Here is a 15,322-nt window from a genome sequence, read left to right as displayed (position 1 = left end):
GGAGGAGCTCGGAGTAGAGCTACTGCTCCTCTGCATAGAGAGGAGAAGGGATTCAGATAGATGAGGTGGTTTGGGCATCTGGTCAGGATGCCCCCTGGACGTCTCCCGGGAGAGGTATTCCAGGCATGAACCATCAAGGAAGAGACCACAGGGAAGACCCAGGACAGGCTGGAGAGACTATGTCACCAGGCAGGCCTGGGAACCCCTTGGGGTCCTCCCAGAGGAGCTGGACCATGTGGCGGGGGAGAGTACGGTCTGGGCCTCACTGCTCTGACTGCTGCCCCCGCAACCCAACTCCGGATAAGCAGGAGAAAATGGAAGGATGGATGGATGTACATTGTTTAAAAAAAAATCATTAATCACTTCTATGGTATATTATTTTTTTTCTTCTTTTTCATCAACATAGTAGAATTTCAAAAAATATCAAACAAAAATAAAACCTGACTTAGGAGCAAAAGTAAAGGTGGCTCATCCAGATGTGCACATCATAAGGGCAGGAATGGAAATGATTAAAGGAAAAGACATTTAGAGAGCACAGTTGACAGAACATATTGTAAAGTAATTTATCTGAAGTATAAGTTGCAAGAATATAACACTATAACACTAAAGAACCAAAATACAAAGGAAATGACAACAAAAGAGAAAAACACAAATTCACTATGAAAATTAAAACTCTGAAAATAAATAACACATCATGTCACTTCACATGGAAATTCACACACAAAAATACCAAAGCCAAAAGCTCAAAAACAAACTTCAATTTCCTAACAGTGTTGTATCAATAGACTACCATTAAATCAATGTTAGATTACATAGCATTCATAAAATCCTTTTTTTGACCTCACACAAAGAACTCTCATTATGTTTCTTTGAACTGGCATTCAGAACAACAAATAGATTTGCCAACCTATTTATATATCTTAACAGGGCTCTTATGTATCCTGAATATAAATGATACATCAAGAATTAAAATAGATGTATTTTTATGTCCGCAATGCATCACATGTATCACCTGTAGAACCCTGCACTGAGGGCTATTCACAAATTCAACTGAGTCTCGGCTGCTTCTGGTTATGCTGAGCTTCATGACACCCTGTTTGCGCTCAAGTACTGAGTAGCCTATTAATCAGTGCTGAGAAGTCTACCATCCATCCAGGCATATGGCTGTTTGCCTGTGGAACATTTTAAAGGCAAACAGGTCTATACAACAGCCATTAAAGCACAGAGAGCCATATCCCTGTAAATTATTTAGCTAGGAGAGGGTTGTAAATCAGTGTGAGTGTCATATACTGAACATGGCACAAGCCACGGTGAAAAATGCATACAGAGTAACTATTTACACTTTGCGCTGAACATGGCATTTAAAACCCTGCGTCGTCCACCATCTCTCCACAGTCCTGTCAACCTCAGTCACAAGTAATTCAGTGGCGTTGACTATGAATGATTGGTTTCGGAAATTTTGAATATTGCAATCTGAGTATTGAGCTCATGTAAAAAGACAACTCTTATTTACATTTCACATACAGCCTTTTCTGTATCATTATAAAAACATTTTATAACAATCATTTATCAATCCATTATTATCATCCATTATCCATCATATTATCAAACCAAAACATATGATATGGCATGTAAAATCTCTCATATGTATATTTTCAGAAATACTAAATCCTTAACAATCCTAACTAAACAGTTTGTATTTTAGGTATAATCAATCTTCCCTCAAACAGCTTTTCAGCTTTTTCAAAAATTCCATTTGTAATATTTGAGTTATTCCAGGAACGTCAGTGCTTGAGAGATCTGACTCGTCGAAAGGCTTCACTGTGACTGACACACTCATCAAAATGAGAATCCTTCTTGCCTGGGGGAACTGTGATACCTGTCAAATAGTGGATATCTTTTAATGTTCCTGTCTCAAATGCATGTCAGAGCAAATGCCAAGTCATAGCATCAGTTATTACCTGGGATGTTCAATGCCTGATTTGTCTTATTTACCTAAGGTTTCAAAAGATCCCTTCACTTGTCTCTAGTGACAGTTTTATTCCTACTTTCATCTCTTCATTTTTTGACTGATGGTGTGGGAGCATGTGCAAGTTATGTATTATATCATTTTATAATATTTAAAGCCTGGTTAATAGCTTGCATTTGCCATCCACGGCACTGGAGAAAATTAATCTCTCCAAACTTATACACATCAGAGGCCTTCAACTGTCTCTTGCACTCTGCAACTTCCCGCTTAATATCCTGCCCGCCTATAGCGGAAGCTGTTCAACACAAGATTGTCACAATACTGTTGGCATTCATTAAGTTCTGTTAATGTCAAGCCACATTGTGGAAAAAAAACCAATGATGACAATGGGTTTTAGCCTTACAATAGGTAGTGTATGTTTGGTGTCTCATTTAAGTCAGTATTATTTAAACACTGTCAAATCAGGTAAGGGGAGGAGGTGTTCTGGCATACTGTTCCAGAATCTGAGCACAAAGGTAACAGCTTACAGGGTGACACCTTAGGATATTGCCTGCAGCTGAAAAGAGGCACTACATTAAACTCTGAATGTGCTTAACTGATGAATCCCAAACAATGAAATCTTCTTGTGAAGTTAAACAAAGAATTCCTTTGAAAAACTAATTTACTGAGATGTTTGACCAACCTATTGGCAACTTCCATGTTTCTTGTGTCAGAACAAGTGTCGTAATTGTACTATATCAAATATGCAATATGCATGCAAATATGTTCTTGATGGGAATGCAATTACTCACAACATGTTTTTATATAATTCAATATACTGTAGAATAAAGGGTTTTAGGTTCAGAATCAGAATTGGAATTAGAACACTGAATTGATCCCCAAGGGGGAAATTGTTCTTGCTCACGGGGTACAGGTGAGAAATATAAGCATTCATGTGAAAAGAACAGAATAAAACTCAATTTAAAATAAAAATAAAGAGATGTAAAGTATATACAAGGTATGTACAATTTATTTACATGCACTATTAATATAAGATACAGTTATTGCAAAGAGGGACAGGTTTTTTAAAGGTCTTTTTTTGGTCTTTTGGGTGTTTTATGTTTACTGACACCACTGTCTCCATTGAACAAATTTGATACAACCAGTACAACAGCTTGATGGCTCATCATTTGTGGTCAGTTTTAGGTTCTGGCCAATATTTTTTAAACTTTGAATCAGGATGCATTTTCAATGATACATAAATTACATATATTTGAATTTGTATTTTTAATCCAGGTTAACCAAACGGCACATTTAAACATGTTTTTTTTCTCCTCCATAGACATTTCCTTATAACTTTTACCTTGCAGCTATACTGTTTTCATTACTATCCATGGGTTAGAAGACAGCACTGAAAAAAAACTAAAACTAAACAATGTATTGTAGGTAATTTGAAGTTCAATTTCACACTTAACACTAAAATGCATTAAAGCAATAAACGTGATGCAAGCTCCCTATATATCCCGGGGCAGTGTTGCTGCATGTCTGGACCAATTTGTCTCCCAGTCAGGCACATTAGTCTACTGCACTCCCTTCTTAATATGACCAGCTTCCCAAAATGCCTCAGATCAATGTTTGATACATAGCAGTATCATAACTTACTGCATTTGGATGAGATGAGAAATGTTTCCTTCTCCCCTTATTTCCTTGGAGAAGTCTTTATTGAAAGTCATACAGGCACAGGCGGCGACAAGTAGTTTAGTTTTAGGTTGGCAGTATAAGAGGGGAGGGAATTGTTTGATCTGCTGACGTGTATGAATTGCAGGAGTAATGTGGAGGCTGGTAACAGTTGAATAGTTTATATCAACATGATAAATATAGCTCCCGTAAATCACATAAATGTTATATATTGCTGTTTTTGCGCATGCCTCTGTAAGGGATTCTCTGGAGTTTAATACAGTGTACTTCCTGCCTTTCTATATACACCAGATTCTTGGTTGATGTAGGTCCTTAAAATCATTAATAGCATTCAAGGGTACCACCATGACACGAGCAATAGCCATATCTCAGCTGTTTCTTCACAGATTTCATTGACACCTCAGTCATTGAGAGCAGTTCTTTCAAAATAAATAGGCAAAAGATACTGGTAATTGAGAAAGTTTTTTCATAGTCAGATTTGAAATTGTGTTTTTGCATTGTCAGAAATAAACCTTAATTTAAGTTGATGCCGTAGAAATTTGACAATGATGGAAGTCAGAGCTATTCCATGGAAAACACCAAACGAGCCCCGAGACATTCCCTCCATACACGCACCACAATAAGGAGTGCAGTCACTACTGTGCTTCCAAGAATCATGCATGGATAAATAGATCCAGCTGGTTTAGGTGTGTCACTCTTCTTCTGTGTTATATAAGCCAAGTTTGATCGATTAATTTATTTATTTCTATTTTATTGTTTTAATTTTCATTTACTCTAGTTCTATTTTTTTGACTACAAATGTCTGGTCCACTGACTGAAGCTGTCTGGAAGAAAACAATTTAGGGATGATTAATAACAGAATTCTTGCCGAAATCTTCTTGTCATGGCAACTGGACTTGAAGATCTTCTATTTAAGACTTGAAGGCTTCTTCATTTCTCAGAACTGAAGTATTCAGTATGACCTGGATGACTGAGAACCTCCACAGACATAGATAACAGAATGTCTAGCAATAAAGGGCAGTGGAAAAAAATAATAACCTGAAAATAAATGCACAAACGCTTCTTTTTTTCTTTGTTTTGTTTGTTTTAAGGGTTCATGACCTTTTCTAATTCTGTATGTTTTCATTTTTTTTCTCATGCTATGTAGCAAACAGTTATAGTTGCAAATGATTATACGAAATTTATTATTTGGTTATACCAAAACAGTAAACCCTGCTATGAAAATAATGTATTGAATTCCAGCAATTTGAATCTGAAGATGCTGTGGTAATTGTGGACGTGCAAGTTCCTTTCCAGATGTTACTAGATTCTGAACTCTGAAAACTTTTGTTTCTTGATCCTTTAGGGTGTTTTGTTAGGCATGAAGCACCTTGCTCAAGGGAACTTAAGCTATTAATATTGAGGGAAGGGAAAGCACTGTTCTTTCACCTCCCCCACCCACAAATTTGCCTGCTGGGGCAGGAGATTCAACCAGTGACCTTTCCATAACCGGCTTGCCTCTCTAACCTTTAAGCTCAGCTACCCTAACTTATCACCAGTCTTTTTATTTGGATGTGGTAGCCATCAATACCCTCAATTATGTTGTCAGCCATTCACCCATGACTGAACATAGAATCACTCCCCTTTTCTTATCATGGACATGCATTTTGAAACCATCCAGCACATGGATCCTGTATGTTCAAGTAGTATATTTTCAACATGTGCAGGAAAAATGTCAAATTGAGCCAATGTCTTCTTAACCTACATCTGATTGGTCTGCACAAAAACACAAAGCTTCATCAACAGCAGCAATCCTTTCTTCAGAGAGACCCTTCTACAACACACTGCAAGTCATTTAGGGTGGATATGTTAATATAAACTGTCCAGTCCATGTTCAAAGACAATTCCCCTGCGGTTTCTGATTTAAGTTTTGTTTTATGTCATATGGTGAAAGGAGTCGCTAAACCATGCAAGTAAAACTATATTTGATGCATAAAATTCTATATTTGTAATTACTAAGATATAAGCAATTTCTTAAAGTAGCACATATAATAATAAGATTTTCCCACATACTTAGTGCTGATATTGAGAGGGTGCAGACAGGATTCTTGAAACATTGGTTCATCCATTATATTGGACGGCAAATCATTGCATCATCAATGGAGGGCTTTGCACAAAGCACAATGGAATGTCCTTATTAATTTAGAAGAACAGATTTTTCTGCACATTCAGTTTCCTCGCCAGACCTCCATCCTTGGTACCCTCTCTACACTTATCTGCAAAACATTTTAATTGTCCATGTTACTCACTGAAAAAAAACATTATTTCTTAATGGCTTAAAGACACTTTTCCCCCCTTTAAAAGTTTTTTTCAATTCTTCTCTCTTTTTGTACCTCACCTAACTTCCTTTCCCAGTTCAACACATTAACTGATGTTGTCACAGGTTGCAGGATATTTTTAAAAGTATGTTTTGAATCACATTCAAAAACAGTTTGTTTCTAGCACAAAATGCTTTAAACTTTTCAGAGTTGGGTTGTCAAAAAGGCATGTTAGCTGTTCTTTTGCAAAAAGAGAATGAAACAAATGGAAATTCTTCTTCAACTGTAGGCCATGGACACCAGTTAAGATGGTCTGGTTGGATAATGTAGTTTTGTATCAGCAGTACATCATACTGTATTTACACAGAGTAACAAAGCAAAAACAATTTAAGACTTCCAAAGAGCTGGATTTTGTCCCCATTCTTGATGTGCCTATTATTTTGAATGACAATGTTGTTTACGATTTGGTTGACAATTTTCTTTGTTCTGATACCAGAAATAGCGGATTTCAGCGACTGGCCATCTTACATGTTTGTTCAACCCATGAGAAAAATGCAACTACTATGCACAAAGATGGACATTTTCCCGAGTCCCAGATGCTTGGATGTTCAAATGGCTATATAAATATGTCTTGAGAAGTGTTTGGGGATTTATAAGAATGCCAATGCACAATTTAAAAAAAAGAAAAAAACAAAACTTGTTCATTCACATTTGTATGTAATCTAAAACACCAGAAAAAAATCCAAAAAAATCCAAAGGTCCAAAGGCTCAACAACTTCACAGCTGGCAAAGAGGGTGGGAATATGTTGTGTTTGAAATCAGTGAAAGCTGTGGCATCTGGCAACACCACACAACAAATAGGATGAAGCTTAATAAAATAACCGAGTTGAATTCAAAATTCACCCACATTCATACATCTACGCCTCCTTCATTCTGTGAACATATTTGAAAATCCCTCAGGGAACTTTGTATAGGCCAGCTGCATCTAGTCATTATTTTCATGTGTGGGTGGATGTTGGTGGATCAACAACCAACAGCACCTTTTGGAGTAAGATTCTCATACGACTATGAGTCAAAATGCCAAATAGTCACCATCCCTCAAAATATAACATAACATACAGTAACAGCGTACATATTATCTTGCAGTCTATGATGGACTTCTGACTGGAAAACTGAACTTGATGAAAACCTCCACCAGACAAATGTTTTTGTTCAACTTGATACATCACTCCACTGGATGGTTCAATAGTGTGAAATGTTTGAGTTGCAAAACTATTTCTTATCGAGCAAGTGCACTCCAAAAATCGACAGAAGTAATACCAATTGATTATCTCAGTAAATGTCAACCACTGCATGCGTAACCTGCTGGCCTAACTAAACTAAAGTTTAGTTTGGTTTGTACCTTCATTTACAGTGGGTAGAGCATTGATCGATGGTGGGTCAATCAGACATATAGAGAAAACAACCATTCACTATCTTACCCATATATATTTACGTAATTTAGAGTCTTCTATTAATCTACTACTTTTTTGTATTGTTGGAGAAAACCGGAGACCCCAGTGATAATCCACACAGAAACTGTGATTTACACCATTAAAAGCTGGCAAAACATGCTCTATAGCTTCATTGACATTGACATAAATCTACTAGTTATAAAATGTCCACTGCTTTCTGCATGTCTGAGTTTAACTGCTTTAAAGAATTTGCCTTTTCCCAGACATATTACAAGGATTGTAAATATAACCCATTTTGTTGTTACAGTTGTAGAGAGTCACTCTGTTGGAGATGGTACGTTTAATCCGTGATTAAAACTGTGGCTTTGTAGCTTACACAATCAGTAGCTCTAACATAAAGTACTCCTGACAAAATTAACCGGCTTCATTTTCAGTTAGTCAAATCACATATCAACAAGACTTGACCCTTCACAGTGATTTCATTCACCATGTGAGAAAAACTGGTTAATGGAAGCATGTGAGTCATGCTAGAAAGGGACCCACACTCTTGGAAGACATATATAATGTTCAGATTCTGTTAGTGAAAGACCGCTGACATACCATCATAATGTATTCAAAGACGGTAGAAGATATTGGAATTATTTAGTAGATTCAGTCAGTCATACGCAAACAAAGAACAGTGGATTTTACATAGAGGGCAAAAAACCTCATGGAGCCCAGCCCATCTCTGACATTTTTTCTGCTTCTTACATTTATCAGTGACAGACAATAACCTCATCAGCTTGCATGCTACTCCAACATACTCCATTAAGGTGCCAAGAATAAGGGTGCATTTTCATAAAATATTCTTTGTCAGAATCAGAAAATGGGAAAATTATCTGAATGCTAAAACACCTTGGTGCACAATAAATCCCAAGGCAGGCAGAAATGACCTCAATTAGGCTGTCTAAACACAAGAAAGTGTCTCACTGGTAAGAGATCTGAGTGGCGCAGATAGATCAACACTGCCACTTCTCTTACATCACCTGGATGAGCACTTTACATTTGTAAATCAATGAGGAGGGTAACCAGATGTAGGAGAGTGGGAAGGGATTCCTGCCTGTCCCTGCACTGATTTTGCGAACCAAATTACCCCTATTACAGTTCTCAGTTGGGGATGCTATTGAAAGATCAATTTGTCTGAGAATGGTGCTTTATGATGGATACAACATAGCATAACCAATATCGGTGTTGATTATTTAAATCTCCTCTGGAATATGCAGGTTTTTAGTATGGTCCAAAGCGATGGGTCTGTTTACAGCCAGAGTCCCTGTTTGGTTTTATGCTGCACAGTTTATGGCTTCATTACTGCAATCACAATGTTGTGGGCATGCCACCGAACCCGTATTGCCATAAATCACACACTGAGATAACAAAAGTAGGTGGGTCTAAAAGTTGTGACACTACTTTTTTACTATGAGTGCAAAGAAATCCCAATGTAGGTACATGTACAGTATTAGTTACACATGGATGTCAAAATGACAGCAACTCACAACATCCAACCTCGCACATATCTGGGAAAGAACTTAATAGGTCTGTTTTTTGAAAATAACAATACACTTGTAAAACATATGCAAGCAATATATATCGATCGTCCAAATAGAAAACAATTAACATTATTAAGTATCTTTTTTTCGAACATGGTGATTTTTTATGAACCACTGAACAACAACCAATGAACAACCATGCATACATAAGCGATAATAATTGTTTTTTGACTTTTGTTTGGCATGGGGTAGAACATTTTAGTTGCTTCCCCTTATTGACACAGCTGTTACCCAAAATATAGACTTGCTACTACAGACAACGACATGTCTTTATATTGTGCCACACACCCATTAATGACAGCTTTAGTGGTGGTAATTCACTGGGGTTGAATATGGGGTTTGGTGTGTGAGTCAGTTCCTTCAACAGCCCCCACCCTCCTCCTCCTCCCCCCACCACGACCACCACCCATCGCCGCCACCCCCTATTGCCAGATGTCATGCCAGGTTTCCTGCAGTGTCTCTCTCAGAGTGCAAGTATGTGCCAAGAATCTAAAATGGCTGCTTTATGTCTTGACAAGAAATCTGAAGAAGCACTGTGTATTTAAAAAAGTTGTGGTTTATCATACCATTCACATTTCTGGAATAGTTTGGCAATGTTGCTTTTTGCCCTGTTCAATTTCAGTCCTGAAGGTTAACATGCATGTGTATTGTTTGACACCATTCATTTTATAAAATAAGCAGGAGCGGAGCTACGTTGCTGTGGAATGACCATCTGTCTTCGTTATGGAATGGAAAATATCACTTAAGATCCCTTCCGGAAATATGCAGTGTTGTTTCTACTTTTGCGGAAAGTGCAGCCTCTTCGTTTTGTCCGTGAAGCATGAATCCCAAGAACAATTTTCATATTTCATCTGTATTATTAATGGTTACTGGGACAATTTCTCTCTTAAACGGCGGTTTATCGAGCTTCTTTTCGTTAAGATACCCCCATTAAAGGATTCATTCGATTAACAGGATCAGTATTAATTCCATAAACCCAACTGACTCTGGATAAAGTTAAAACACACACACACACACACACACACACACACACACACACACACACACACACACACACACAGTGTGACTTACTTCATATTTCCCTGTTGGAAAATGATTTCAATGAATGTGGTTTATTACATGTACTTGTACTTGTACTCCAAAGCTCCTGCAGACCGTGATGGACAAAGTGAATACACGCTTTAATACTATCGCATACCCCCCCCCCCCCCCCCCCCTGTGTCAAATCTCCTCAGTAAGGAGGGCTGTAGGTGGGAGGGTTGGTAATTCATGCACACATGTGCCTGCCTGTTCCTCCAGTGACAGGGCCAGTAGGAGGGGCGCATGATAAATTGCCTTCCACCGGGGACCCCCGTGCACAGCCACCATGATGCGGGTAAAAATGGAAATTGCTCTCTTTCACCGTCATTACATCAGTTTAGAAGGTATGTGGGCCTTCCTGGCTCGCCGGGAGAGGAGTTTGTTTTGTTTGACGAACCGCTGCGCGATTGTCGAGGGACGGTAAAGCGTGTGAGATGAACTAGATCAATAATAACAATTTCACACCTGGGTCAACAGTTCGTCCGCGGGAGGAAAACGACAACGGTGATATTGTTTAGAGTCGATTATATACATGCAAAATATATATGTTTAAGCTGGTGTCGTCATGGAGGGATCGATTACATAAAAAAAAAAAAACAATCTCAAAACTCATATTAAATGCGCAGGGGGTTTTGAGAAACGTCGCTTCCCAAATCTCATGCGTGCGTCGCTCTCCAAATGTGTGTGAAATAAATAAAAATACAAACCGTTTTAAGGATATCGAAATGTCATACTTTTTTTTGGTCAATAAAATGTTTGGTCGTCGCTGTTGGAAAATGAATGTTTAAACTCTGCAAAAAATTAACCGGGAGGAAAATGAAAAAAAAAAATGCTGAAGTTAGGTCGTTATAATTACACATTAACAACCCGTAACAACATACAGCATTTTGTAAATACATTAAAAAATGCATCTATAAACATTGACCATTACTTATTTGGGTGTGAGCGGCATATGCCGAGGCCAATCTATCTGTACTTTAATACACTTCACTGGAGGTGTGTTTAGAAAAAAGAGATAAAAAAAATCAGTGGATTCACGTGAACAGAAAATTATTTAAGACGTTGGCCAATTTGATCCTGATGTTATAAAATTATTCGTTTTGATTTTACCTTCTTTCTGTCGTCGTCAAAATATTATTCTCTTTAATTTTCTTTTTTGCCAGACGTAGGTGATGATTTGACCAAACGTTTGAATCCATTTCAAATAACGGGTTGACCAAATACATCCACACGCAAACTTCATGGCAAGCCAGTCTGATTCTCTCAAAACACTATTACGCGTGGACACGCACACGCTCATTCATGCATACGAACACACACGCAGGACGCTACCACTGGAGTAGCCCCTGACTGAAACTTTTTAGTTTAACCAAAGTGCTCGGATTAACGTTCAAAGAAAGAAAGACAGAGGGAAAGAAAGGAAAAAAAGAGAAAGAAGGAAATGTGTTTTTAATGATAGGCCCATCGCGTAAATCAACAAATTATTATTGTACCCGTTCATTCAGCGAGTCAATTTAAATAAAGTCCTAAATAATGTTAACTTAAGCATATTGTACAGTAAATGATGGCAACGTGTCAGGAAATGAGGCACACGGAGATATGGATCAGAATTGTTTCTTATTTTTTCCCAGAATACATACAAAAAATACCAATTCTCTTTCCAAGGTGTACACCTGAAAAATAACGACAATTTTAAAATGTGGACAAATTCTGAAATTTAAGAAACAAACATGCATGTAAATTATTTTCTTCTCCATGAGACATTAAATAAGAACAAATACAATCATGGCAATTTCAAATCAACATCAAAATGAGGACCCCTACTTTAATTAGTACTCTAACGTGTGAATGCGTGTGTGCGTGTGTGTGTGTTTCACTTCACCTATAATTCAGTTTCAACGTAATGCACTTTTTGAGTTGCTCAAATATTTTTTTTCCCATTTGCAGCTATAATCGCCCGCTTTTAAGCCGACATATAAATAAATACAGTTGAAGTCCACGGAACCCGCCCATATGTTTAGCGCTGTTAATATAAAAGTCTATATTTTGCATTCTTAGTACTATAAACTTTTTCAAGAGTCTCTCCTTTCCTCACTGGTATCCAAGCGCGGACGCTGTTGTGAGTCTCTGACCGTACAGTGCGTAAGGGGAGTAGTAAGGGCCGGTGGCCGCGGGGACCGGGACCGGGGCCCCGGGGGTCGGCAGGGGGCTTTTGGAGTACGGGTGGTAGCGGCTGCTGAGTCCTAACGCGTGATGCGGGCTTCTCAGGGCCAAAGTCCCGGGGCTTCCAGGGGCGCCTGACGGGGGCATGTGCATGTGGCAGGCCATGGCCGCCGCGGCGGCGCTGGCCAGCGACGAAGACCCGGGATAACCCGATATCAACTTCTCGGCGCCGGTGAAGGCGGTGTGTGTCCTCAGGTGGTTCAGCAGCTCCTCCGAAGTGGAGAAGCGCTTGTCGCACGGTCCGTTCGCCGACACCCAGTTGCAAACGTGGGGTAGGGGATCATTGGGGAGCATAAACCCGTACGGATACAGGGGATGTCCGCTGAAAGACGGCGCCGTGGAGTGCACGCCGTGGATGGGGTGCGTCGGGTACATGAGCGGGTAGCTGGACTTGAGCGCGTTGGCTGCCGCGGCGGCCGCGGAGTCGTGCGTGCAAGACGCGGCGCTCGCCGCGCCCGCTAAGTGACTGGCACAATGGTAACTGAGGCAGTAAGGGTCTCTGCACAGGCTGGCCGACATGATGGACGGAGGGGACGCCCCGGCCAGCGGGCTGGATCCAGCCTTGCTGCAGCCCAGCGAACTCGCCAGCTGCGCGTTCACCAAGCTTCCCCCGTGGGGCATGAAGTGCTGCGGGTAGCCGGCGTAGGCCCCGGCCAGGCTGCCGGGGTACGTCATCCCCGCGGGGGGCAGAGGGAAAACCGTCTGTCCCGGTTTGTAGGGTGAAACCGGCGCCACTAGTCCCGAACCGAGAACGGATGCGGAGGATACAGAAGTCACAGACTCCGAGGAGGAGGTGGTGGTTGTTTTAGTGCCATGGCTCGTCTCCTGGTGTTGGTTGACCTCCACGTTAATTCCACCGCAGCTCACGCTTATCCTGCTATGGCTCGACGTGCCCGATCCGTCCGTCGTGCCGTTTTTATTGCAATCGGCTTCTTTCTTTTCATCCCGGTCCCCGCATTTCCCCTCCGACGGCATGGGGGAGGCGGACGTGCTGGAGTTAGGACTGCCCGTCCGCGGCGTGAACGGCTGGCAGGTGGCGCTCGGCACCCGGAAACCAGACTTCTCGCCGCCGCCCGACACAACCGAAGTCGAGTCCTTCTTGTCCGACGGCTTTGAGTAGGGTTTGAAGCTGGATTTGTCATCCACGCCGATGTCGCTCAGTTTCAGCGGGCCGGATTTAGATTCCTTCTCGCTAGATCCATTGGGCGTCACGGAGGATAACTTGGAGGAAGGCGGGGGGTCCGGTTTGCCGATCTGGGAGCAGGTCTGAGCCAGCAGGGCCAGGGGACTTTTCTTGGCATCTAGCTGTAAAAAAAAAGACAAAAAAAAGGGAGGGGGGGTCTTATTTTATGAATTCAAATAATAAAACTTCTAGACACTTTTGACGTTGAGAACCCAAGCGAGCGGGTGTTACAGAGGATGTTCGGATTGGTTAGTATTTACGAACACAATCGCGTTGCACCTAACACTAATATGAAAATAAGCGGTAGACTTTGAAATAACACGCTGTTTTTTTTTTGTTCATGTATTTAAAAGTAAAGCCCACTAAAACCCTAAGTTTGTGCAGGGAGCGCCCTTCCTTACCTCTATGGGACTGACCGGGGTGGAAGGCAGGGGCTGCAGGTACTCCGGGTGCAAAATGTGTCCCGACCGTGCGGTGAGCATTTTCAAAAGCTTTATGGGAAGCCGCTTCGCTTGGCGTAGAGGATCCGAAGGAGGCGCGCAGTGGAGGGGAGGCTGGCTGCCGCTATTCCGAGGAGTGCCGCGTTCCCAGGCTACGGAAATATCACTATTTTTCAAGGCAGGCGCCGAGAGCGATGTGCTCATGTCCCAATTGTCAGGAAATGAAACGGCGATGCTCTCGTCAGATGCATTAAGAAAGCGAAACGAGCGTCAAGCCAGTCTCTCGGGGAGGGGGGGCGGAAAGAAGAAGAAGAACGGTAGACAAGAAAAAAAAAAAACATAAAAAACAAAAACAAAAGGTTAGTTAATCCTGGTTGGAGAGAGCAAGGCGCGGCGGCGGCGGCTGGAAGGAGACCGTGGCGAGGCGGAGGCGTTATCCTGGGTTGCGTCTCTCGCACAGTGAGCGCTGCGCCGTGTGCGCGTCTGACTGCTGGCTCCGCGCTCTGCGCTCCCGAAGTACGGACTGCTAGGATTTTCACTTCAAAAAGCGTCTGAATTAGTCCGAGATTAAAGCCTTTGCCGCCTTCCAATCAAATGGGACCCCGAGGTGATTGGAGGGTCAAGGGGATGTGACGTTCTCCTCTTTGGAAGCGCCTCTATTTTCACAGTTCGTGGGAGGGGACAGGCTTAAATATTTTGGTTGCTGTCGACGCTCGCGTCTTTCTTTCACCCCCTCCCGTCCCCGCCCGTCCGCCCCGAGTTATACACGCGTTCCAACTGCGCTGCGTTTGTCAGTGCTTACATTTCTTTTAATAATAAATCACAGATTATAACTTCTATTGAACCCCGAGCATTAAACGTCACCCCCCCTCCTTTATGATCGTCAAGAAAACAACACAGACTTTTGTCGCAGTTGTTGAATTTTTAACCACGGCATATTCAAAATAACGCTCATTCTGACTTACCCCGAATCCTATAAAAGTGATTGTGATGCGCTTCCTTAAAACACTACTCCACTCGTTTTTAACACCGACACGATTAATTATATGGAAACAAAACATCTTGTCAGTCTTGTAGCTTTTTTACGCACGTAAGTATAAACAACATAATTACTTTAGAAGTAGTTTGGTGACTTGCAAGGTTTTTTTTTATAACTATTCCGAAAGACGCACGGACCCTTTTCCTCTCGCCACTGGCAACCATAAAACCAACCACTTCATCCCGAATTCCCTAAACAGACACTCGTTGACAGGAATAGACCAATGTAGTGATGGAGAGATGCGAATGTCACATGTTTTCAGTATAATGTACACCGCCCTTCTATTTCTATCTCCACCCCTCCGTCAAGTGTCAATTCTGCTCCACCGCAATCAATCAGTTATTTGTCAGAAGCTGTCAATCCCGCGCTTGATT

At 41.1% G+C, this 15,322-nt stretch overlaps 1 protein-coding gene across 1 annotated transcript; it reads right to left on the bottom strand.

Moving 5' to 3' along the window:
- Window positions 1-11,663: 11,663 nt before the first annotated feature.
- Window positions 11,664-14,452, bottom strand: znf503 (zinc finger protein 503). Its single transcript, XM_086171180.1, has 2 exons — window positions 13,871-14,452; window positions 11,664-13,591 (listed from the first exon to the last, which is right to left on the bottom strand). Exons 1-2 carry the CDS (start codon window positions 14,111-14,113, stop codon window positions 12,155-12,157), a joined length of 1,680 nt encoding a protein of 559 aa, XP_086027306.1. The 5' UTR covers window positions 14,114-14,452; the 3' UTR covers window positions 11,664-12,154.
- Between the last annotated feature and the right edge of the window lie 870 nt (window positions 14,453-15,322).

Source organism: Fistularia commersonii, chromosome 2 (assembly GCF_037954325.1).
Source record: "Fistularia commersonii isolate RoL2024-O1a breed Wild chromosome 2, RoL_Fcom_v1.0, whole genome shotgun sequence".
NCBI lineage: Eukaryota > Metazoa > Chordata > Actinopteri > Syngnathiformes > Fistulariidae > Fistularia > Fistularia commersonii.
Note: the sequence above shows the minus strand (reverse complement) of the source record. Positions and strands in the feature narration are given on the sequence as shown.

Excerpts from the sequence above, each read along its gene's own strand:
- znf503 (XM_086171180.1), bottom strand. The coding sequence starts at position 14,113 with ATGAGCACATCGCTCTCGGCGCCTGCCTTGAAAAATAGTGATATTTCC. Across the intron at positions 13,592-13,870 it reads CCCCGGTCAGTCCCATAGAG|CTAGATGCCAAGAAAAGTCC; the intron begins GTAAGGAAGGGC and ends TTTTTTTTACAG.